This window comes from Lottia gigantea (genome assembly GCF_000327385.1).
Source record: "Lottia gigantea unplaced genomic scaffold LOTGIsca_71, whole genome shotgun sequence".
NCBI classification, from domain to species: Eukaryota; Metazoa; Mollusca; class Gastropoda; family Lottiidae; genus Lottia; species Lottia gigantea.
In genome coordinates this window covers 531,176-554,627 of record NW_008710397.1, presented here as the reverse complement: position 1 = coordinate 554,627, position 23,452 = coordinate 531,176, and the positions used below count along the sequence as shown (strand labels likewise).

The window sequence follows — 23,452 nt, the reverse complement described above, 5'->3', positions numbered from 1 at the left end:
CCCAACAAAAATGAATACTCCTTGAGGTAGTGAAGTTAAATCAAATTTTAAAAGACTTTTGAAATATGAATTTATTCGTCTTCTCAATCTAAGACACGTTACATTCAACATGGTCTTCGTGGAGGCAATGTTTAGCAGTGGTACTCCAAGCAGTACCAGTAGGGCATCTGGATATTATTGGGAATCCCCACATACACTGAACAAATCTGCTACAATCGTTCGGGTAATCGTACTTGTCAGAGGAGAAGAAAGGGCATATCTTAACGCACGATTTCTTGTTGTCGTCCCATTTTTGATTTGCAGGGCATTTGGTCAGTGTAGCTAAACCTTTGTGACATTTGAAATATTTGGTAAAATCCTCTTCATATTGGAACATGAAACCATCAACATCACACAACCCTATAATAAAAATGAATGCCACAACTGAAGTGCTCACCGCAAATATCGGAATTACAAGATGCTTGGATAATTTACCGACTTGGAAAATCAGGACGAAAATGTAACCACTTGGACGTTTTCAATTCTGAACTTCTATAGTTTATGTAATTTCAAAATTTTTGGACTCTGCCATCCTCTTACCTGGACATTCTTTCTCAAAGCATTTTCCGACTCTCTTTTCTAAATCATTGCCAAAACACTCCATACCACCATGTTGTGGTTTAGGATCATTACACAGCCGAGTTCTTTTTTCAGGCAGTTGACCTGCTCCACATGTGGCTGAACATAATCCATTAGCTTCCCAATCAGTCCAAATTGACCAACCTCCGTCAACTGAAACACGTCAGCATTATTTTGTGCAACAAAACTTAGCCAATTATTGTTACTTGTAACAATATACAAGACTTGCAGATATTTGTCTCAAATCAAACCGATACTCTGTAAAAAGCTATCAATATTTCATAATGGTAGTTGTTTTAAATAATACAAGAGTGGTTGCTGTAGAAGTTAGAAATGAGGACAATGGGGTGTATTTGACTGCCTACATTATTGAGTAGAAAACAATAACTGAAAAAACGATAGTTCATTTGTAAAGAAACATATAACAACCGTGGTTTGTGTTCAAGAGTGCACATAAGCATTGAACAAAACCCAAATTGAATTATGTCATATGAGTTGTGTATTCCTTTGTTTAACTCACCAGCACAATGTCGATTAAAACATTCAACAGTCCTGTTCTCCGACGAGTCCCCATAACACATCTCTCCACCAAACTTCGGTGTTGGGTTGTTACAGTCTCTTAGTCTTATTTCTCTTATTTCCCCTTCACCACAAGCTTTCGAACACTTTCCTACTTTTCTCCATTCTTGCCATTCACCCCAACCACCGTCCACTGAAAATGATGTTGAATTGGTTGAGGTTCTCAAAGATCATGATTCAACTACATGCCCATGGTAGATTTCTAAGAGTGGTATTTTTGAAAATGTAAGTTCAAACTTAATGAATTTGTTGGGTTAAAATCCGACTCTAGGAAGCACAAGAATATCATGAAGAAAGGATTCGATTCTTCGTTGATGTTGGTTCTTGTAAACCCTCACCCAGCTTATGACACTACTTCGAAAAAACTCAAGAGTTTCGATAATGACGTCATAACCTGCTTAAGTCTTTCAAGAAAAATACCAGGCGTCAGACAGGGAATCGAAATGATACTTATCTATACATATACATGCGTAATCAATGGTTCCATTCAAAGCTCCCAGGAAAAATAATATAGAAACGTACCTGGGCAAGGTTGTGGATTACAAAATTCTACTTTCCTCTGCAATGATTTTCCTTGACACTTTGCACCTCCGTATCTTGGTTTAGGACTATTACAGATTCTAGCTTTAGTGTAAATTATTTCACCAGTTTCACATGTCTTGCTGCATTTTCCTTGAACCTCCCAGTCCGACCAACCACTCCAACCTCCATTTACTAGAAATATATAGAAGAAAAGGTTGACGGTAGTAAGGTTCCTGTCAATAAAGCACGTCCGAAGGATTTGTATGTAAAAGTTCGTGTAGTCGTTCGGATGAAAAAAGAAGCCGAGACCTTTTGTGCTACATGCAACACGCTTTAAACGAATGCGTTATTGACAAATGGTCCGTCATTGTTCACAATATCATCAGCAAAGACAACAACGACCGAAATCTCCATTTCAGTCTCCGTGGTCGTCATTAAAACCGCTTTCACTTGACATGTTAAGTCATTGAGCGTGGCGCGACATTCAAAGGAGATCTTTAAAATCTGTTCTTGATTTTGACACTTAAAAAGCATTTTCAATGAGATGGAGTATTATCACTACGACTAACGGAGCCACATAAATGAATTTGGATGATATCCGACTAACCTGGACACGGATCAAAGGAACAGGTGACTTCTTCTGTGTCAACAGAATCTCCAATACAATCTTCACCACCATACTGTGGTTCGGGGTTATTACATTCTCTGGATCTTGATTTAGTTTGTACTCCTTCACCACACGATGCTGTACAATCACCTGAAGACCATTTGCTGTATTCGCCCCAGCCGCCATTTACTAAAAATGATTTATGACAGGGTTTGAAATGGAATAGACATTTATGTCATCGTGCTATGTAGCATTTCGAGCCAGATCGAAGAATGTGGTAGTGCAAGGGATCTAAGCTTTTTCTTGTGTTATTGGATATACTAGAACGCTATGACGAGAAGACTATTTGGAAATAATTTCTGAAGAGCAACTGTAACAATTGTACGGATGCCAACTTCGCTGAAGTAACAATCCATGCCTAGAATAAGCATACGCACTTGGACATGGTCGTAGATTACATTCAATCTGTTTTGATTCCATCTGATCACCAATACATTGCTCTCCACCATACGCTGGTGACGGACTGCTACAAGTTCTTCTTCTCTGTTGTAGTAATTGACCATCACCACATGATACAGAACACTGACCAACTGATCCCCAGGAACTATAGTCACTCCAACCTCCATTTACTACAAATTCGTCGAAAAATAATAATAATATTATAACAATACAAATACAGTATATATCATCTTGCATCTTCTTTTAGTCTTTATAAAGCATTATTATCGATATGATAACAACAATGAGACAGATATAGACTTTCATGCTCGTGCTTATGGAATAGGAATTCGTTCAGGATAAAAAGCAAGACTATAGAAAATCACCTGGACAATGTGGCATTTCACAGGGTACATTTCTTCTTTCCTCCGCCATGTCAGGACAGGGTTCTCCACCATATGCTGGCCGAGGGTTTGTACATTGACGATGTCGTATTTGCTGCAGGATTCCTGAAGCACATGTTACTGAACAGTCGCTGTTATTCATCCATGAACCGAACGCCGACCAGCCACCATTTACTGAAACAAATATCCCATATTTTTCCGCTCCTGATTTGACCAATATTGTCATTCAGCCTAGCGATAAGATGTCTTTTAACAGAGACATCAAGCAAACGTTCGATGATATTGATAGACATGATGATGTATGCCTTTCTGTCATTAATGATTTTGTCAATTATTCATCTAAAGAGATCAAAATAAGAGATTACGGTCACATACCCGGACATGGCGATTTAGTACATTCAACATTGCGTTCTTCTGTAGATGATCCAGAACACTGTCGTCCACCATAATTTGGTCTGGGATTGGTACATGATCTGGATTTTGTCTGTTTTTGAATACCATCCCCACAAGTAACAGAGCAGCTACCAGAATTTCTCCAGGAACTAAATCCACTCCAACCTCCGTTAACTAAACTCAAACAGTAAAATGTACTGTATACTAATATCGTCGGACCATATTATATTATAAGATACTCTCTTAAGAATGAATAGTTAACACCTAGCAAATCTAGACTAAGAAATAAACCGAAAAATTGCTTTTAGTTTTACCTGGACATGCTACTTTTGTACACATTACATATCGCTGCTCTGTATCCCGCCCAGAACATCTTGCACCACCATAAGCAGGACTAGGATTTGTACATGACCTTGTTTTAATCTGTTTCTGTTGACCACTGCCACAAGTCACCGAACAGCCTCCAGAGTTTCTCCATGTGCTGTAACCAGACCATCCCCCATTAACTGAAATAATTACATAATGTATTAAAAGAGAATGTGGACATCGTTGAGGAAAGATGTTATGGGCCATCCAAAAATGTGTTAAAAATTTACTCGTAAAATTACTTGTGGAAAAATGTTCAGTTGAGAATTGTAAAATGTGATGTCTGTATAAACAAGCACTATTTGTGTAATTTGAGAACTCGTGGAATATATAGAGAAAGGTTTGCTTTGCGGTTCTGACAAATACCATGTGACGAACCTGGACAAGGAGATCTAGAACACCCTACATTTCGTTGTTCTCTACTAGGTCCAGAACAATGTGATCCGCCATAAGCCGGTCTGGGACGGGTACAACTTCTTGTTCTTGTTTGTTTCTGCACTCCGTTACCACAACTAACTGAACATCCACCAGAGTTGACCCACGAGCCGTACGCCGTCCATCCTCCATTTACTTAAAATAAAATTAATGATTAGGCTTATCACTGATATAAAAGTTTTCTCACAGATAATGATGTCCATGCCGGTAGACCTGAAGCATCAAAACTTGGTCTGGTGGAAATGTTCAAATGTGAAATATTCACGTAAGTTAGTGCTATGGAAAGCTTTGACTTTTTCGAATACCTGCATACAGTCTATCTAGAAGTTTTCTGTGAAGACTTCGAATATTTATTTACAATTATTAATAACCAATATGAGATGGTTCATTTGATCAGATCTGATTTGAGTATGTACCTGCACAATGATGCGTGTTACAGGGAATATTTCGGTATTGGACACTACAAGATGATGGTCGACCAGAACTGCACGAAGATACGGACATCATCTGTTTCTGAGAACCAGTACCACATGGTTTACTGCAATATCCACTATTGACCCATCTGTAACCTATAATAAGAGATCAATCACACTACTTTTTATGTCCCCGATTGGATAATGAATTGGACTTCGCCATACATTATGACATAAGGGAAGTTGTGTCAAGACAGTGGCGTGAACATACACTTTCCCGATTGGTTCATTGCCGTCCAACCTGAGCTATTAGTCGCTTTCTTCTTGTTTCTCCATCCGACCGGCGACAATGACGGAATGAATGGGTGGGTGAATGTTCTTCGGTTTCCTGCCGATTTAGATAAGAGTTCTTGGACGTATGTGGACGATTTAAAACATTATCATGAGCACTCCACTATATATCTGGTTAGTTTGAACACAATATCGGTCTGGCTCATGTAGCATAATTACTTTTTTCGTCCTCGGAACAAAATAGACTGATTTTATTTTTGGATTGAATGGGTGCACAAATGGCCTTGTCCGACTATGGCGTGTCACTCATAATGATATTGACTGGAGTGCATCAGGTACTAGGGGAATTATTGTCATCAGACGCAACTCTTCTTGCGTTTTGCTTGGTATCTTATTGATTGTTTGGAATATAAAAATTCACAAGCTATTGAGATGGTTTTCAACCCCATGACAGTTACGTTAATCTATTCACACCCCTTTATAATAACAAACAGTAATTATTTCACTTTTAGATGCCTGTCCGTGAAATTTTCTTAAAACTACCGATGCTAACATTCTTATACATCAAACAAATTTCGATTGTTGGAAGTGATGAGCTGCTCTCGTTGGAGTCCACGTTATTCACATTTACAAAGGATCATTTATTGCATTTTGCATATTAGAATATTGTTTGCGCTTGTTTGCTGTTAATTGCTCTTTTTAAAGTAGATAATTTAAAATACTCACTGCAGGAACATCTGACATTTGTTGTCCTAAAAATATATGTATAGATGTTCAACTTACCAAAATTTATTTCAGTACATGTATTGATCCGATGAGAGTGGAGGTCATCATGCTTCCTTTTTACTGTTAAAAGGGCAATTTAAATCCTACTTAGTTCTTCTCATATTAGCGTACATAATTTTAATTAAATAGATAGTGGATGAACTCAATGCTCGTGTCTGACAAATTAAGATTTGTTAGTTTTACTGGATGGTTGACGCGGTTATTTTCATTTCATTTTAATTCTTTTCAATCAGTCACATTGTATAGAGAACAGAATTATGAATATATTTCCTTTCATCTTCTTGCACAGCGGGAAATGATGATTGCTTAAGTTTTAACTGCATATTATTGATTTTCAACGTTACGTTTCATGATACAGCAAAATCATAAGATCAAATGTCCATACCTGTAACGTGTACATCTGCTCCATAGTCCACAGCGTGTAGTGTACCGTGTGCGTGTGGAACATGTACCCGAGCATCTAAAATGGTAAAACATAAAAGCTAAATGGGAATCTCGGTGGTTCATAGAATTGGACGCAAGCCCGTTGCCTTCTGATTTTTCAGTCCAGACTCCTCTTTGCGTTGAAGCAGGTCGAAAGGGCTGATTTTATTTATGCGTCTAGTCGTTCAGATAGGGACAGTGCTGGAGGTCATATGTTTCATGTCCTGTAACATTGAGAAATCTCAAAAACGTATTCAGAAATCACAGTCTTCTCCCACTTTCCATATTGATGGGTGACTCCTTGTTTCCATTAGCATCATCATTGGCAGAGAAATTACGAACGTAAAATTCAATATCACTAACACTAAACTTAATTTAATTCGACCAATGAATCGATAAGCCGGTAATGTATGAAAATCAAGATAAATAGCCATATATTATGTTAACGAATTTTTCTCTGTAATTTCTGCAGCTGCATATTTATTCCAGAAGCAATTAAGGTTTTATTTATCATAATTATTTTTATTATATTACGTCAAAAACAATAAAAAAATTTCAATACATAAATGTCATATAATAAGAACCTACGTTTCTGTATTTACGTTAACAATACCACAAACCAAAAGCACGATGACACTAATCCAAATCCGATCCATCGTTGAAGAATCGTACACCAAAGAGTGTTGTCGACTTTCAACTGATGATAAATCATAGTGCATGGTGATTATAAATCTTTATTTAAATCATTTGCATTTATTTAGTATTTCATTTCCAAGATTAAATTTGATATATCAACACAAATACTTGGTAGAATTAAGATCTTATATATATAATATTAGGATTATATAGCATTTTGACAAACAAGAAAGTGGGGCTCAAATCATCTGGTGACTCTAACCACAGGGAAGAACGATTTTGAGACCGACTGATTTCATCGACAAGAGGGAAATATTATATATGATAAAGTAGGTTAGTCATTTGTTATGAGATTCCCTAAATATGAGAGCTTCCCACCAAAGTTCGCCATTCTCTAAATATGAGAGTTTCCATGCAAAGAGGGTCATTCTCCAAGTATGAGAGTTTACCACCAATGTCGGCTATTCTCTAAATATGAGAGTTTCCATGCAAAGAAGGTCATTCTCTAAGTATGAGAGTTTACCACCAATGTCAGCTATTCCCTAAATATGAGAGTTTCCATCTATCAGTCTCTAAATATAAAAAAAAACAGGTCATTCTCTAAATATGAGAGCTTCCCACTAAAGTCTGTCATTCTGAAAATATTAGGCCCATGACAAAGGGCAGTTCCTCTCAGAAATCTGGTGGACACATCACCCTTTTTAATACATTAGTGAAGATTTCTTTTGCAGATCAGATATACAAACCAGAAAATATAACAAAGATCATTCATGAAAATAAAACTAACATGTACCTTTCCTTAAATGAGACTGAACTGATTTACATCTAGTCCTTCCGATTTTACGGCTGAGGAACGAAAAAAGAACACGGCAGTTTCAATTTTATCAATAGTGCATACGCTCAGTTTCAGTAATTAGTCAAATTCGTTCTGATGTCGTTATTTGTTAAAGCACTTTGTACTGATTGTAGTTTGTTTTTCAGATATGACAATTCTCAGAGAAAAGTACCTTGATAATTGTTTACTCATCGAGTTTTCTAATCAGTAAGAAAAATATAATTTGAAAAGTATTGTATACATTTAACTTTTAAAAATATTGAATTCAACCTTTTAGTATAATATACATTTAGCTGTATATAAATATTATTGATTTCTTAAAAAGTTCACAAAAAGGCGGTAAAAAATCAGAGAGGTCTTCTACATATTAATGCCTGAATAATGTGATTAACCGAGTTCCCTTAATAAACAAATGGATCTTATCGGCGATAGAGCAAGTCGTACTGTAATCGGTAAAATAATATTGATAATATAATAACTAAACCTTAACACCTAACAACACAATATTTGTTTTCTTAATATTACAGACAAGTGGTCCATTCTTACAATGTAAGTTTGGTGATGGCAGTTTGAAATAACACATCGCCATCTCTAAGGTGTTGTGCTTTGTATCGCTTCCTATTACGGGAAACAACATCCGGTTAATTTTTTAAACTCAGCGAATTTCCACTTCAGTAAGTGTAACGGAAACAGACGTTCGATTTCATATCCTTGACCCATGCGTACTACAACATGAAACAACTTGAAAACAATTGAAATAAAAAGTGCCGAATTGTAAATAAAACCAGTGAGAGAGGCGTTAAAAAGAACAACAGGTTAAATACAATCGATAATGTTTAGAAAAATTTAAACAAAAGCACGTATTATCATCTTTAGATTTTTAAAATTTTCAGCACCGAATATCAAAAGTCAATTATGCATATTACAAAGGACAAATCACGTGCAAAATGGTTAAATGTGACCCTCATCCAACTTAATTCAGCATGTCTTAAATTATCGCATGTTACATTTTAAAAAAATTAGAAAACATGCCTCCCTATGAACCAGATAGGATGGGTGTTACATTATTTAATAGTGATTTGGACTAATATTATCGCCTGTACTTGTGGTCTGAATCAACATAAACTCTTGAGTGATTCCCCTTACTTACGAGTGCCATTTTATCCCGTGCTTTTGCACGCCCTTGGCAGTCCACCTTTTGTATTTATACTTATTGTATCTAAGTTGCTGTCCTGATTAAACATAGACTTCCTTATGACTTGTCAACCATACAATTATAAGAATGAGCAATGTAAAATAATCTCCCGAAGTACAAAATTTGCATTGCAGTACGCATAGATTGCATAGGCTACAGTACTTCTCAACCTCAGTGAGATCATTCCTCCCAAGAAGAGTTTTTCTAAATCTATTCCTCTCCAATATAAATTAGTCATTGTATTCAACATGTAACCATGAATGGATTTAAAATCCTACTTCACATATCGAGATAGTTCAATGTGACACTTGGGTAGAATGTTCGTTTACGATTTTCTATAAGTCCTAGATGAATAACGCCAATTTCAGTCACAGATCACTTTGTGAGTACATCATTAACTGTGTTGAACTCACATTCCATCATATACATTGTAGGAACTGGCAGCAGTAGATTCCCCCATAGCAATAATTCATTGCCATTGTCTTCCAATTCCTCCCTAGGGGAATGAATTTATAGCAAGTAAAAGTAATCTTACTAAAATTTATATTTTATTTATACGAATTCGATTAGGACTATGAGCACTGTGTTGACATCATAATTCCAAATAGCTTAAAATATTCGTTTAATCCGATTTACTAAGAAGACAATAGTATAGAAGATTATTCATTAAATTTTGATATACGATTAAAAACAGTGACTAGCTAATTAGTTTTCGAAGAAAAGAATATTTTAACCATTAAACATAAGAACAAAATTATCAAAGTAATGTATACGAAATTGACAAAATTGCAAATCTGAATAATGCCCTTCTGTCTTGGAACATTTTATTTAAATCCTTGAATTTGATTTGAAATATAAGCTTCTTAGACTTTGTGTTCATAAAAATCATAAAGTTTTGTACGTTTACATTTAATATTGAGGTGGGCATTATGCGAAATTTTCATTGTCAAAAAGTTCGTAGTTATTCCTGAAAATATATGTTATTTACATATATGTATCTACTTGATCAAACTGAATTTGTTTTAAAAGTGTCAATATTATTAGTTGAAACCTTTAGAATATGAAGGAGACATATGTCTCTACAATAAGGCGTTTATTTTACTCAAATCCGCACATTAGTTTTTTAACAGCTTCCAAAACGCATAGTGAAAGTTTACGTAAACTTTCATCATAGTTCTGGCGGTTTTTTTTTCAGGGTTACACTCCAGATTTTGATAGCCTATATAGTTTTCATAAATATGAGCAAAAAACATTTTCGATCTACGAAAATACACAGATCTCCCTCCTATAAAGTAAACAGAAAATGTTACAAATTTTGACTGAACTGAAAATTTACCTCGGTAATAAATTTGAAAATAATACTTGCCTATGTTTATCAGCGCGAAGTCTTAAGACTAAGAAGACTATTTTAAAGAAATTTGTTGTTACATTTCGTTTTATCACCCAAAAATACGAAGACAGCAATTATCTCTATATTTTATTCAAATACACTAATCGAGCCTCCCCGACCGTCTGTCTTTAACTGTACCTTCTCAAATTTCAACTGTTGAGGTCAATCGCGGGCAAATCAAAAATGTTTCTAATCAGTAATTAATGATGTAAATAAACAAGCCAGACTTTTTCTCGACGGGATTCATGATGCCCTGAGCCTTTTTCTATCAACTAACTTCATTAAAAAAAAACTGTTAAGACAGTAACAGACAGCTCTACTATAAAGGGAAGGTTTGGCAAATTCGTACCTCAGAAAAGAGAATTTGGGCCTTCAAATGCATGTGTGTCCAGAAAAATCTGCGTTGAAAAGTTAAAATGACGACTCGTCTTTCTTGAGATTGAAGGTAATTTTGAAGAAATACTGCGATTTACATGACCCAAATCAACCTCCGAAAATGGCGACTTTAAGTCACATATACATACACGAAACATTTTTTATCGACAATGTCTCAATTAGAACTTATTAAACAACCATCGATTCCATGGAAACTTAGGTTGACTTCGACGCAGTATATAGTATGACATATCCGATAGCGGAACATCACTTATTACAGTTGTTACAGGGATGCCCACATCTGTGATGGTTTGTGTATATGTGGTGTTGTTGTTAGTTGTCAGCATAGCTGGTGATTTGTGGTCGAGGAATGACACTAGTCACGAACATCAATTCTTTCTGAATGTTTCCAGCGTATCTAAATGTCAGTGTAGTTTAATATGTCACCAATTCCATTCGTGTTCTCAATTTGGGTTCATGGCTGAATTTTGCTACTGTCTTGGAAGTAGTTCTCACTCTGTAAACATGATTCATTTGGACTATTATTATGAACGAGACATACCTTACAGTCCGCAAGCGAACCAGGAGTTGATTGCTGGTATGTTACTTAATTATTAATTTTATTTGAGGATATAAATCGCTCGACTGAAGCGTCCGCAAAGTTTTTGAATTAAGCCAGAAATGGTGGTCGAAGTTCTTTTTAACTTGTCATGCCAAAGTCTGCTGCTGATTGAAAATTGAAGTCGATTCAGTTGCAAATGGGTACAGATAACCCAAATAAAGATCATAGGGAGATAGCAGATAGGGCACGTTGCACCATGTTCTTCCGTCTACGAGGTTGTGAAACCCGAACTTGACTTATAATTATTTTTTATAATGACCTCACCAGCTTTTATTTGATCAACTGCATAAGGCATTTTAAAACGTATCATATAAACAATTTCATAATGAGACAAAAACGGAGATGCTTTGATGGCTTTCAGAATGGATAAAAAATGGCATTTGCATTTCATATGGCATCGATGCCAGTAGAAGCATAAACTCATGCATGATATATTCTTATTATAGCTTTGGTAAATAAAAACTACATAATTTATAATGGAACAGATTTTGGTATAAAAAAGAAAAACACACCGTTAAAATGGGATGACGCCGAGGCTGATTGTGTTAAGGACAAAGGACATCTTTATAGGATTAACTCTCTGTTTAAAAGAGAAATCCTGGAACGTTATCTATCAGGTAATGTTTCTTTTTACAATCATTTATATAAGCCCGTTGCTGCTAGATGATTTCCCAAGAAATGGTTGTATGAATGGTTAGTATTTATTGCTTTTAGGGCAAAAAGTATTATCAGGTGGCCTTGGTCGCAATTTGCACTCCAAATTTTACCTCTTTAACTTTCACAAATTTAACATATTATTTGTATACGTTTTTGACCCAAAATATTTGTCAAAATGCACTAAATCAATTCAATTTTTCACAAAAGGCTTGCCAATATGATGTCTTCACAGAGTCGCTTTATTTCAAATTCAGCCTCGACATTTCTCCACTTCATCCAAAGTCATCATCGTAATTAATACTGAGTTCAATAAAGCTATAAATTTTGTGTTTATAAAAACAGCTTTAAAATAAAATACATTTTCATTTTTTCCGATATTACTTAAATAAATAGGGTTTACACAATAGATGTTAAATTTCTTTACTGCTGAACTTTTCTACAATATTATTACCAAATAAAAGCATGTTCGATATAGCTTCTAATAATGTTTACTGAATAATTATCTATCAAACTTGGCAAACAGAACATTAATATTCTTAGATAAAAATGGGTTTTTAATAATTTAATCTATTGATGCGTATTTTTGGACTTTTGAACCGAAATGAGTCTTTATTTCTTTAGTCTTTTTTGGAAAATATTTCAGTTATCAATGTTGACTTACATGATAACTATCAATTAGTTAGAAAAAGAGGATGCGGAAATTCACCACACCTGAACATATGTCATGACAATCAAAATACTCCAAAACAAAGACGATATTATCTACATAGAAACATTTACATATTCATCAGGCATTTTGTTTGTAGGCATTTTGTTTGTAGATTATACAAAAAACGACACGCCTTTATGCTAGGTTTGCATCGGCCATGTAAACTCAAGGAAGCTAAAGGAGGAAACATGAAAAGTTATGATTGCTGTACATTTTGTTTTAATTGGTCAAGGATTTGACCCGGCTCAAACAGGGGACTGTTTTTTGTCCCTTATTTCCTTTTTGTATATTTACATCTTGTAATTTCTGGGAGATACATCACGTCTATTTGCATCCATAATATTCCCCACCAAGCGTCTGAGGTTCTTGTAATGTCAGAACAAAACATGATCAGATTTTGACGTCAGTGTCCCCAAAGGCTTCTAGGTTTGGAATGTATGGGCTCCATTTAAGTCTGATGTTTCGATACACATACAAAGACCAGAAAATCTCCTTTGAATCCTTTTTTACGTGTATATCTGAACAGAAACTTAAAGTTATACATGACATCAAATTCCTATACAACAGCCCGTTTCAACCCTTTTCCATAGTCACAACGTTTATTTGATAGTTATAAAACTTACGAATTATCTGATTCAAAAATTATATTTTTCAGATATAACTTTTAGCTCCGGAGAAGATTTCCATGTTGGCTTAAAGAAAATTAATGGCACTTGGATGTGGTTTGATGGTGGAACGGATGTATTTTATTTGCGGCCAGAAGGCCAAAATGAAAATTGTTCAAGATATTTTGACAAAAACATAACTAGCACAATGTGTGCTAATACCAACGAATATCTTTGTGAAGTCTCAATCTCTGTATAAAGGATTTTCTGAATAAAAAGTAAAGAAGCTTATAGGGACAGATTCGCCATTTCTGAGTCTTTATATATTAATAGTCTTCAGAAGTACTAGAAATGTCCGAAAATCGCATAATTCCGTCAAAAATATCTCAAACTAGGGATTTTACATTCTATTTCTATGTCTTTTCTATACAATGACAGTCTCAATAATTCAAATGCAGATAATTATGGATACACATGGACTTAAGGCTCAAATTTCGACGATGATCTGTGAACACTATTACTGATTAGCGCAGCTATGGAATTTCCGTTTCTTAGACTTCCAAGGTACGAAAGGGTAAAAAAAAGGCGAACCTGTCTCATGAATATGTAAAAGCTGTATATAGAAATGCGTGGCACCTCTGGAAGTGGCCTTGATTTCTAAATATGGTTAAAAAAAAGTTCATGAAACTAGAATTGTGGTTAAAGTCCTTCTCCCAGTGTACAGCTATAAATGTAGTTTTTGTTATTTTATTATGTCAATTTAGTCTCCATTGATGTTAGTGGAAAGAGGAATTTTAGTTTATGAAATTTTCTTTCGCAGATTTAATTATGTCGATCCATCCTAGCATTACGACTAAGGTAAGAAACGTCAAAATAAATTGATGCATTGAGGCACTACAGACGATATCTGCAGTAGTACGATATTTATCACGATTATTATCTTCTTGGTGTCCAGTTAGATAACCAAACGGCTTGGTATTCTGGGTTTCCTCTTACCAATTTGCATGGATTAATTTTTAAGAATCTAACAGAAATTAGACCAAGAGAATTTCTGACTATCGTGAACTCATTTACAGATTTTATTGTTTTCATTTTATAAGTTTTATTGTTATTAACAACAATATTCTACTTAATTCGTATTGATTAACAATCTGTGTAAAAAGGTATAAAATGATTCAGATCAGGACCACTACATCAAATCCAACTACCAACCATTGCGACTACCAACAACTACCTAGTTTGCGATATTAGCATTCACATTTAAGAGAATTGATACCCGCCACTGTGGTTTGCATTGACCCAGCAGTCATACGCCTCCATCCCCATGGCTGCCATTTTGTCAATCACGTGATCTCAAGTTGGCATCACATGACCAGTCTGATGTCGGCAAAGAGTTGGTGAAATGTAAACTTTGTTTTCCTCTGTTTACACTGGTCAACAATGTGACGATATTCAAATAAGTTTATAACAAGTTTTGGTTGTTAGCAAAATCAGTTTGTGTTTATATGAAACAACACATGAACGTTTGGCTTATTTAATTATCAGTGATGAGGAACTGTGAACCTAACTTGAAAGGTACACAGCGGCTATTGTGGGAGTAAATCATACCTAGGTCTTAGAAATGTGAAACGTGACTAATGTTGTTCCGCTAATCTAATCAGAAACAATCTTCACTGCTTACCGTACAAATTTGAGCACTCAAATCCAAATGTATCCATAATTGTCTATGTATCGAGTCGACGATTTGAAAACTTTTCATCCTGCCCCACTTCATCAACGCACAGCTGCGACGGAAGATGTCTTGGTGTCAGAGACTATATCATCAAGACGTTAGACTTTCGGATATCCTAAATTTCAGAGAGAAGATGAGCTTGTGAACGATAATAATAAAATCTTAAATTTTTGTTTGAGGTCTATTTGAAGGAACTAAGCGATTCTCGTACAGTTTTAGTAGTTCTGAATACTATTTACATATATTAAAATAACCGCCAAATATGCCCCTTTCAGTGGGAGTATGTGCCACTTTACCAAAATGCAGTTAAAATATCTTATTATTGTAAAAATGCAAATACATTGTCTTAAGTTATATAACTGAACATCATTGCGAAACACTTTTGAAAATCAGACTTTTTACAAAATGTTATAACATAAGTCATAGGTGAAAGAAAACATGGATGATTTCATGATGTTAACAATAAAACTAATAATTGATATTGTGAATCCGGCACAAACTACCTATTTAGTATAGCAAGATGTTACCAGTTGTTGTGAACACCGAACGAATAATTAAAATTGACGCTTCAATCTGCTATATCCTGGTATACGTGCGAAATCATTATCTTATAACTGTGGGATAATACAAATTCAGTATTCAAAACGTCAAATACTGCGTACGTCTCAAAATGAAATTGGTTGTAGTTTTGTTGGTCTGTCTGAGCGTATTTTGTAGCATGAATACAGGTAATGGTTTTATTTTTTTCTTGCATTCGATTTAAAGACAGCCAAAGGATTAGAATGATAACAACTTAGGAGTCGTTTTACAGACTAGCTGGCCAAACCTTTTGGTATTGATCTTTCCCGGATTATTCATGTCCATTTTCTGGTCTACTCGAATTAGGAAAGATGACTTAGTCAGGGTTAACAGATTTTCATACGTTGAACTAGATTAAAACTCACGACCAACACGACGTTCGACGTATCAAAGCAAATTACGTGATGTAAAGTTTGCAACACTTTAACTGACTGCTATCTCTACCTATGCCAGGATTGAACACTGGGTTAAGCGAGCAAGTGTCTAACTCACTGAGCCTCAACGGCTCCCTGAAAGAGCAGTCAGTGAAACTATCGACGACGAATGAGTGAATTTGTTTCCATGAAATAGGCAATTTTTGACAATGTAAAACGAATCAGTTTTTCGTGTGATTTCTGCATTTACGATATTCCGATATTAACATAAAAAAAACTTTGCGCAGTAACTCATCGAATCTGGTAATCCCATTCCCAAATATATTGTTTTAGTAGTCTAGTGATTAACATTTATTACTCACTAGCTTGGATGAGAGATGATTTTTCAAAACATTTTGCAAGTTAAAGGGGATTTTCGTGAAAAAGTCGTGATGAGGTGATTGTAATATAAGAACATCTATTGTAGAAACTGAAGCTTTTCCGATGTGTCCTATGATGTTTTGTTTTGTCAATGCCTGTCAAACAGTCTACTGCCCAGGAGAGTGCAAGTAAGATAGTTTCTGTATCACATCCTCGATGGTGTTGCGGTGGAAACAATCTAATTCGTGATTTTTTGTTTTTAAATATCTATTTGCTATATAAGTTTTCGACGAAAACAAAATGGATAGCGAAACTCCAAGACGCAACAATATTACTCTACATAGGATTTTTGGGTTTCGGGTTCTACCGGACATGATTTGATTGGTTAAACATAACGTCAATAGAACAGGGTCAGGGTAGAACACTTGTCAGATTATAGTGGAGACGAAAAATATCATAACAAAATCGAAACGAAATTGTAATATAATATTTATTGAGATTGCAGTGGAAATGAATTTCCAATCTATTGCAGGTGATTTGGGAATATCAATACTGGTCCACGACGTTTTTCTGCTTCAATTGCATATTGTCATTTTTATACGCCCACATCTCTTTATGTGGACATATATTGTCGGCACCCCTGTCCGTCCGTCAACATTTGCTTGTAAATGCTCTAAAACTAGATTTTTTGATGGAATCAAATGGAATTCGGTATGTGTATACATATGCATAAAACGAAGATCAAGTTCGAATTTGAGCTCATTTCGACTGTTAGAAGCAGAGTTATTGCCCTTGCCCCAAAATCTTGAATATTTACCATCCGCATGCCGTGGTGGGCGGTGGTGGTCCACTATCTTTAACAGGTACGGTGGTCATCATTTGTCAATATACTCTATTTTTTAGGTCGAGTTGTAATGGATGTATTGCCACGTGCGTCTAGTTACCAAATGATTTGAAACTGAATTTTGAATCATTGGTGTACTTTATTATTTCACTATATCACTAATGTTTCTGTAAATAAATTTCGAATTTTTTTCGAATTGTACCTTTTTAAAGTGCAAGAACCCTTACCACTAACGAATCGTAGGCTGTAAGATTGTCTGCGAGGCTATTCGGTGTCGTAACTCCCCCTCTACTTCCCCCGGGGTAAAAAATAGTATGCCCACACCTACAGTACATGTATTATGAGTTTTGAATAAGATGTATAAACGACTCAAAGTTTATTTCTATCCTAAAATGGGATTTTGGGTACCCTGTAGAGCTTGGACTTGTAGAACGTACAAAACAGTAAGTAACTGAAAAAGAAGTAAATTATGAATTAAAATATTAAAATACATTGAATTAAAAAAAATATACCCAATATAGTGCAGAGAGCTGAACTACAACGTTTTGAAGCGTTTTGTTGTTTTCCACATGAAAATATAATATTTTTTCTGAAAACAGTGTTATCAAATCATACAACTTAAGGTGGTACGGCGAAAAGATGCGATTCGTATGTCTGGAACGCATAGCCGATAACTTATAACAAAACTAGTCAAAAATGGATCTTTACCTCAGTATAGTAATTGGTAAATTCTTCTTTTGATATTCTTCCATCATCTGTTGAACATTGAAAAGGCGTTTTCTGTATTTTTTTTTATCAGATATTAGGGTGGTAAAAACTTAGCTAAACTTTCAGTACTGATACCATTCAATCAATTTGTACGGCTAATAAACGACGGCTCATGTTATGCTGCTCAACTACCAAACTATCCAATGAATGGATGCAGATTACCATGTACACGGATTACCAATAGCTATCTAGTCTGCGATATCAGCTTCTGTTGTGAACTATCAGGTTCTGAATTGCTTGCAAAATTTGGTTGAAAATCAACCGACCACAACTTGTATGGCACAAATAAGGTGTTATTTCGATCACTGAATGGGAGGGATAATGGGTCACATTAATGCTTCTTCAAAATCGTTGAATCCATAGCCTGAATGTCGGTCCCTAGCACGAAAATATATAACCCATAAAATTAGCAATACTTAATTGTTTGGCTTACACTATATGCAAACCATTAAAAATCGGCAGGACTGGGAACTTACGATTAATGTGATCCATGCGTTTATAAACACCATCTAAGTCTTTGGTGTCAAAAAATCCGTCTTGATTTTCATCATACTCTTGGAATAGCGATTTGGCTAATATAGCTAAAGTCGGTTCTGTCATATCGAACTCATACTCAAACTCATCCCTGGTAACTTCATTGTCACCTTTAAAAAAAACGGTAAATACATTAAATGTATGTAATCGCCGAAGTATTCGCTTTACCAGGATCCAAAATATTTAACGTGCATAAAAGTGAATGGGGCCAATATTTGCATCATTCCTATTAACTCTCAACGATACCAGCAGTTTCAATAATGTTTAAAAAATGACCTATATTATGAGGTCACTTCTACGAATACTATTTTGAATTAAGAACTGAAATTGGCTACTTTAATCAATTATTACCGTTTCTATCATAGTCTGCTAATAAAGTCTCCAAATCAGAACGGTCGTATTCCCCATTTTTATTAAAATCCATACTAAACCACATTTCGTGTGTGGTTTTTGCAATATGCTTTCGGAATGCTTCTACATCCGGATCAACTGTCCCTTGGCTAAAGCAAAACAATAACAGAAACATTCATCGATCATTTGTTTCAAAATTTCTGTTATAATCATTACTCCACAAATTTCAATTTGCAACAGTGTATTCGTTCTTACATGTTTTTCAATGATTATCTGAATATCAGAACAAGAAGTTGTCCCCTTTCGAATTCAAAATATGAAAGTGTTGAACAGATTTGGTTTTATTGGAATAACAATTGGAAATACAATTTTCGAGTTTGCAAATTTTGTACAACATTGTATTCCGATATCTGGTCCTGAAAATCGCAAGACTCTTTGGTTCATATGTCGTATCTGGTCATGTATTGTTTTTACATTGCCAGACCACAGACGTCGTATGGGAAATCTGATTGATGCAAATGAATAAATAAACCAAGTACAGACGAAACCCGAAATCCAAAACAACATTTTGGCGAAATGTTGGTAGCAGCTGATGAACTTTTCACTTAAGGAAGCTATAAACTGTACCCCGCAAAATGAAATCAAATGAATGGAGTTTTACGTCTTATACCCTGCCAGAAAACCACTTTACAATCTCCCTAACCTACCTTGTAGTCGCTGCTATACACAACGCGAGAAAAAGACAGGCGGCTACAAACATTTTGTCAATTATTTTCAATCTGAAATGAATGTGTGACAGTGTTACATATCTTTTCTGTTTTCGTATAAAATAGTCTTTTCTACAGACCATCAAGATTTACTTGTGTATTGTTCGTTGTATTTTTGTGATTTATACACATTCTATAATCCCCAATCATTTTAATTGAATGGAATAGAAAAAAATAAAAAAATATTCCAAACAATTGATTGCTTGCCGGAAAGTAGCGAAAAATCATTACGTATATAAAAATTTCACTTTTAATATCGATTTTTTATTTCAATGCAATACTCGAAAATAGAAAACCAAACGTACCTTTCAATTGCAAAAGTCGTCTGTTAAACACCCTATCTTATCTTGTTTTCTCACGCCTCGCCTTGTTTCTAAATCATGATCACCAAACGATAAGACAGATAAGGCAAATGCCACGCTTAGGTCAGGTCAGGTAGTTATCAAGAATTAGTGCAGTCGATGCGCTGACAACATGTTTAAAAGAATTTGGAGAATTGCGTCTTATGGTACATTAGTCATCAAAATATCAGTGTTTCTGGTTTTCTTCGAGAATGGAAATATCAAGAGATGACAAAAAATCCATGATGATGCGTTCCTTTGATTCTACCTTTTGACACTTTTTCATTACATATACAAGAGTGACTTTGAGTACTAAAATTCCTGATGCAAAATGAAATGATAACATAATTTTACGTCCTACTTTTCTGCAGCTAGTTGGGCTAATGAAGACGGGTAACACTATGCAGTGTGCTATGATGGCTATAGCCTTCTGTAGCACACGGAGATTCGCAGTGTCCACAACCAAGCATTGTGACAGCAATGTTAAAATTAATAACCCCACTGTATTCACTATTTGTCTATTTCATTCATTCAGTCAAAAAAGCTATTCAGAGTGGGAAATCTGAACATAATACTTTATATCGCACAATATTGTGTCCTTGAACAAACAAAGGGATGTAACTCGTGTGTGTTTTTGTATGTTACTAAATAACCTAGTCACTTCAAGGGACGTAACTCGTAATGCGAGATTGATTACTAGACTGCACGTGTTTGAAAATGAGGTCAATGGCAGTGTTGTTCTTGATAGTAAAATCGTGTTTAACAATGACTAATTTCACCTTTTGCCAGTGAAAGTGTTAAATTTCTACTGCAATAAGCGACACGTTTTAACCAGTGTCGTAACATCGTATAAAGGTCAACTGTCAACAGCGTATCAAACTGTTTTGATTTTTGTGTTGAGACTTGCTAGTTTGTTATTGTGTTGCTCGCTGTTATATAAGCTCTCGTGTTTTGTATCACTGTATAAGAAACTATTGGAATAATCTACCTTAGAACATTTCATGATAAACAATGTGGGACAGAAAAAAAATTGGATTCAACATTGTATTGTGAACACAAGATATAGTTTATTGTGGTCTGCTACATCCGTGAGTTACATTTCCTTATACGTGTGGGCATGTATGTATGTTGTCTCGAGCGACCGTCTGTCCACAATTGATTGTGTTAGCAATTCAACTAGCTTACAGATCGAGTCAATTCGACTCTATATATTGTCGTCTGTCCGTCAACAATTATTTTGAACGGCCTGAACTTTGCATACACATTCAAACAGCATACAGCTAGTGGTCAAAACGCCCAGCATACATGTTCCAGTCAATTCGCCCTTTCATACGTATATATTGATCAGCAGGTCTTCAAATTTTCTTGTGAACTTTGCATACCTATTCACCACCAGCCAAACTGATTGAGGTCAAATCGTCCTAACGTACTGATTCTAGAAAAATCGTATAGTTTTGATCAGATTTACAGTGAACTTAATTTGGTTGAGGCCTTTCCCCGGGAAAATTTAGTTTGAACATAATATGCTTTCCTACATTTTGACGAAACGTGGTTTGATTATAATGATATTTATTGAATCAGTTCAAACTTCAAGAATTTTCACGCAACAGTTATTAAACATCCACATGCTTATGACTTTCTGTTTTTTCTGCATGGTGTGTGTATGTTAGTAATTAACTAAGTCATTTCAAGGGAAGCAACTCATAATGAAAAAATAGAAATATTTTGACTGCACGGACTTACTAATTAATGACAGGTTATTCTGGAAAGTACCATTATTTATCATTAACCTGTGCTTCTAATATGCATTTGAAAGATTATTGTGTGAAACGGTACCCGATTTCACCCTACGCGGTGAAAGTAATTTACATTCAGAATTTTGACGAAACTTGGTATGATTATGATGATATTTATTGAATCAGTTCGAAATTCAAGAATTTTCACTTAACAGTTATTAAACATCCACATGAAACATCCACATGAAACATCCACATGATTATGACTTGCACTCGATAAAGTCCACAGTTCGCTCCATATGTGCAATTTTTACAATTGATTGCTGGTTCGTCATCCGTGATATTCATGTATTTGACTTATTGTATAGTATAGTTAATATTGGTGGCGATCTCTGCAAAATTATTATACACAATAATGTGTGACTATTCTAAATATAGTAAAGAGATGCAACTCGTGTGCTCTCTGTATATTAGTCACTCCCAAGATCTCAGTAATGTTTTTGCGTTGTGTATGTTAGTAATTAACTGAGTCACTTCAAGGGAAGCAACTCATGATGAAAAAAATAAATATACTTTGACTCCACGGATTTAATTTCGGTCAGTGACAGATTATGATCATATTGATTGAATCTGTTCGAAAATGTTTTTTTTTTATTAAACATTCACATGAATATGACTTTTGAACATGATAAAGTCCACAATTCGCTGCATATGTACAATTTCAAAATAGATCGTTGTTACTCTCCAACATTGTGAACCTCTCGTCATCCGATCTCTATGAAAAATGATATTCATGCGTGTATTTGTATGATTGTAGAGGAATATAGTATAGTTATTATTTCTGGCCATCTCTGCATATTATTATGCACAATAAAGTGTGACGATGAAGTCCTCGACAATTCCTAATGTAGTCAAGGGATGCAACTTATGTGTTTTCTGTATGTTAGTAATTACCTAAGTCACTTCAAGGGAAGCAACTCATAATGAAAAAATAAATATATTTTGACTGCACGGACTAACTAATTTGGAATTTAAGGTTGTAATATTGCGGTTAAGCAATGTTACGAAAGCACAGGCATGTAGGCGTAACCTCTAGTGATAGAGCAATGTTGTGAAGTTAGTTTAAAAGAATGATATAGAATATTTGAAATGCAAATCCATTATCTTCCGAATCTGAAATATGTAAGAAGAATACTGGTTCCAACAGGAACATTAATAACCATGGAAATTATGATAAATATTTTTACTGGTGAAACTGAGGAATTGTCCTATATTAAATGAAAAGGAAAATGCGTATTTCATATAAAAAATATATATAATTTATTAAGTGAAAATAGTATACATGTATGATATTTTTGCGAGGAAACTCTTCAATTGTAAGTTATCATAAATAAGAAATATTAATTAAAGGAAATGTACTAAACCTATGGAAGAGGGATGGGGGGTAATCTACCACGGACTAAGATATCATTTAGATTTTTATTACGGGTATAGGCGATAACTAAATCATTTGTAAAGACTGTTGGAAATTTTTCCTGCAATTCTTTGTAAAGACGGATAATTATTCGGGGAACTTGGACAGCTGTGTTGTTGTATTGAAAAACAAAAGGTATAATTTGGAAATCAACTTGGATGTTCATTCCCAAAGGATGCATGGTTTGTAATTTGTTTATCCAATAATTTTCGCGAAAGAGTCGAATTTTCTTTGTATCAATGCCAGGTTGTTCGTATATCTGTTCAATGAGAATAATTTTCAGGTCTGTTAAT

The 23,452-nt window shown here is 34.9% G+C and overlaps 3 protein-coding genes across 3 annotated transcripts; 1 reads left to right on the top strand and 2 right to left on the bottom strand.

Annotated features, from left to right (window-relative positions):
* Positions 1-88: 88 nt before the first annotated feature.
* Positions 89-8,905, bottom strand: LOTGIDRAFT_167963 (hypothetical protein; the record flags this gene model as incomplete). Its single annotated transcript, XM_009065845.1, has 13 exons — positions 89-399; positions 580-771; positions 1,139-1,330; positions 1,720-1,911; positions 2,327-2,515; positions 2,764-2,955; positions 3,151-3,342; positions 3,544-3,735; positions 3,876-4,067; positions 4,306-4,497; positions 4,779-4,931; positions 6,238-6,312; positions 8,893-8,905. 13 exons carry the CDS (start codon positions 8,903-8,905, stop codon positions 89-91), a joined length of 2,277 nt encoding a protein of 758 aa, XP_009064093.1.
* Positions 8,906-11,231: 2,326 nt separating this feature from the next.
* Positions 11,232-13,558, top strand: LOTGIDRAFT_167962 (hypothetical protein; the record flags this gene model as incomplete). The annotated part of the gene is made up of 3 exons (XM_009065844.1): positions 11,232-11,304; positions 11,775-11,945; positions 13,350-13,558. The coding sequence occupies 3 exons, from the start codon at positions 11,232-11,234 to the stop codon at positions 13,556-13,558; spliced, it is 453 nt and encodes a 150-aa protein (XP_009064092.1).
* A 3,993-nt stretch (positions 13,559-17,551) lies between these two features.
* On the bottom strand, positions 17,552-19,967 carry LOTGIDRAFT_235852 (hypothetical protein). The gene is made up of 6 exons (XM_009065843.1): positions 19,950-19,967; positions 19,549-19,620; positions 18,842-18,990; positions 18,433-18,600; positions 17,897-17,943; positions 17,552-17,639 (listed from the first exon to the last, which is right to left on the bottom strand). The coding sequence occupies exons 2-6, from the start codon at positions 19,599-19,601 to the stop codon at positions 17,571-17,573; spliced, it is 486 nt and encodes a 161-aa protein (XP_009064091.1). The 5' UTR covers positions 19,602-19,620; positions 19,950-19,967; the 3' UTR covers positions 17,552-17,570.
* Positions 19,968-23,452: the final 3,485 nt, after the last annotated feature.

What these genes read in the sequence shown, in the direction of transcription:
- LOTGIDRAFT_235852 (XM_009065843.1), bottom strand. Translation starts at nt 19,601, where the DNA reads ATGTTTGTAGCCGCCTGTCTTTTTCTCGCGTTGTGTATAGCAGCGACT. An exon ending in TGTATAGCAGCGACTACAAG is followed by an intron (nt 18,991 to 19,548) that starts GTAGGTTAGGGA and finishes GTTTTGCTTTAG; the next exon opens with CCAAGGGACAGTTGATCCGG. An exon ending in TTACCAATTACTATACTGAG is followed by an intron (nt 17,640 to 17,896) that starts GTAAAGATCCAT and finishes CTTCTTTTTCAG; the next exon opens with TTACTTACTGTTTTGTACGT.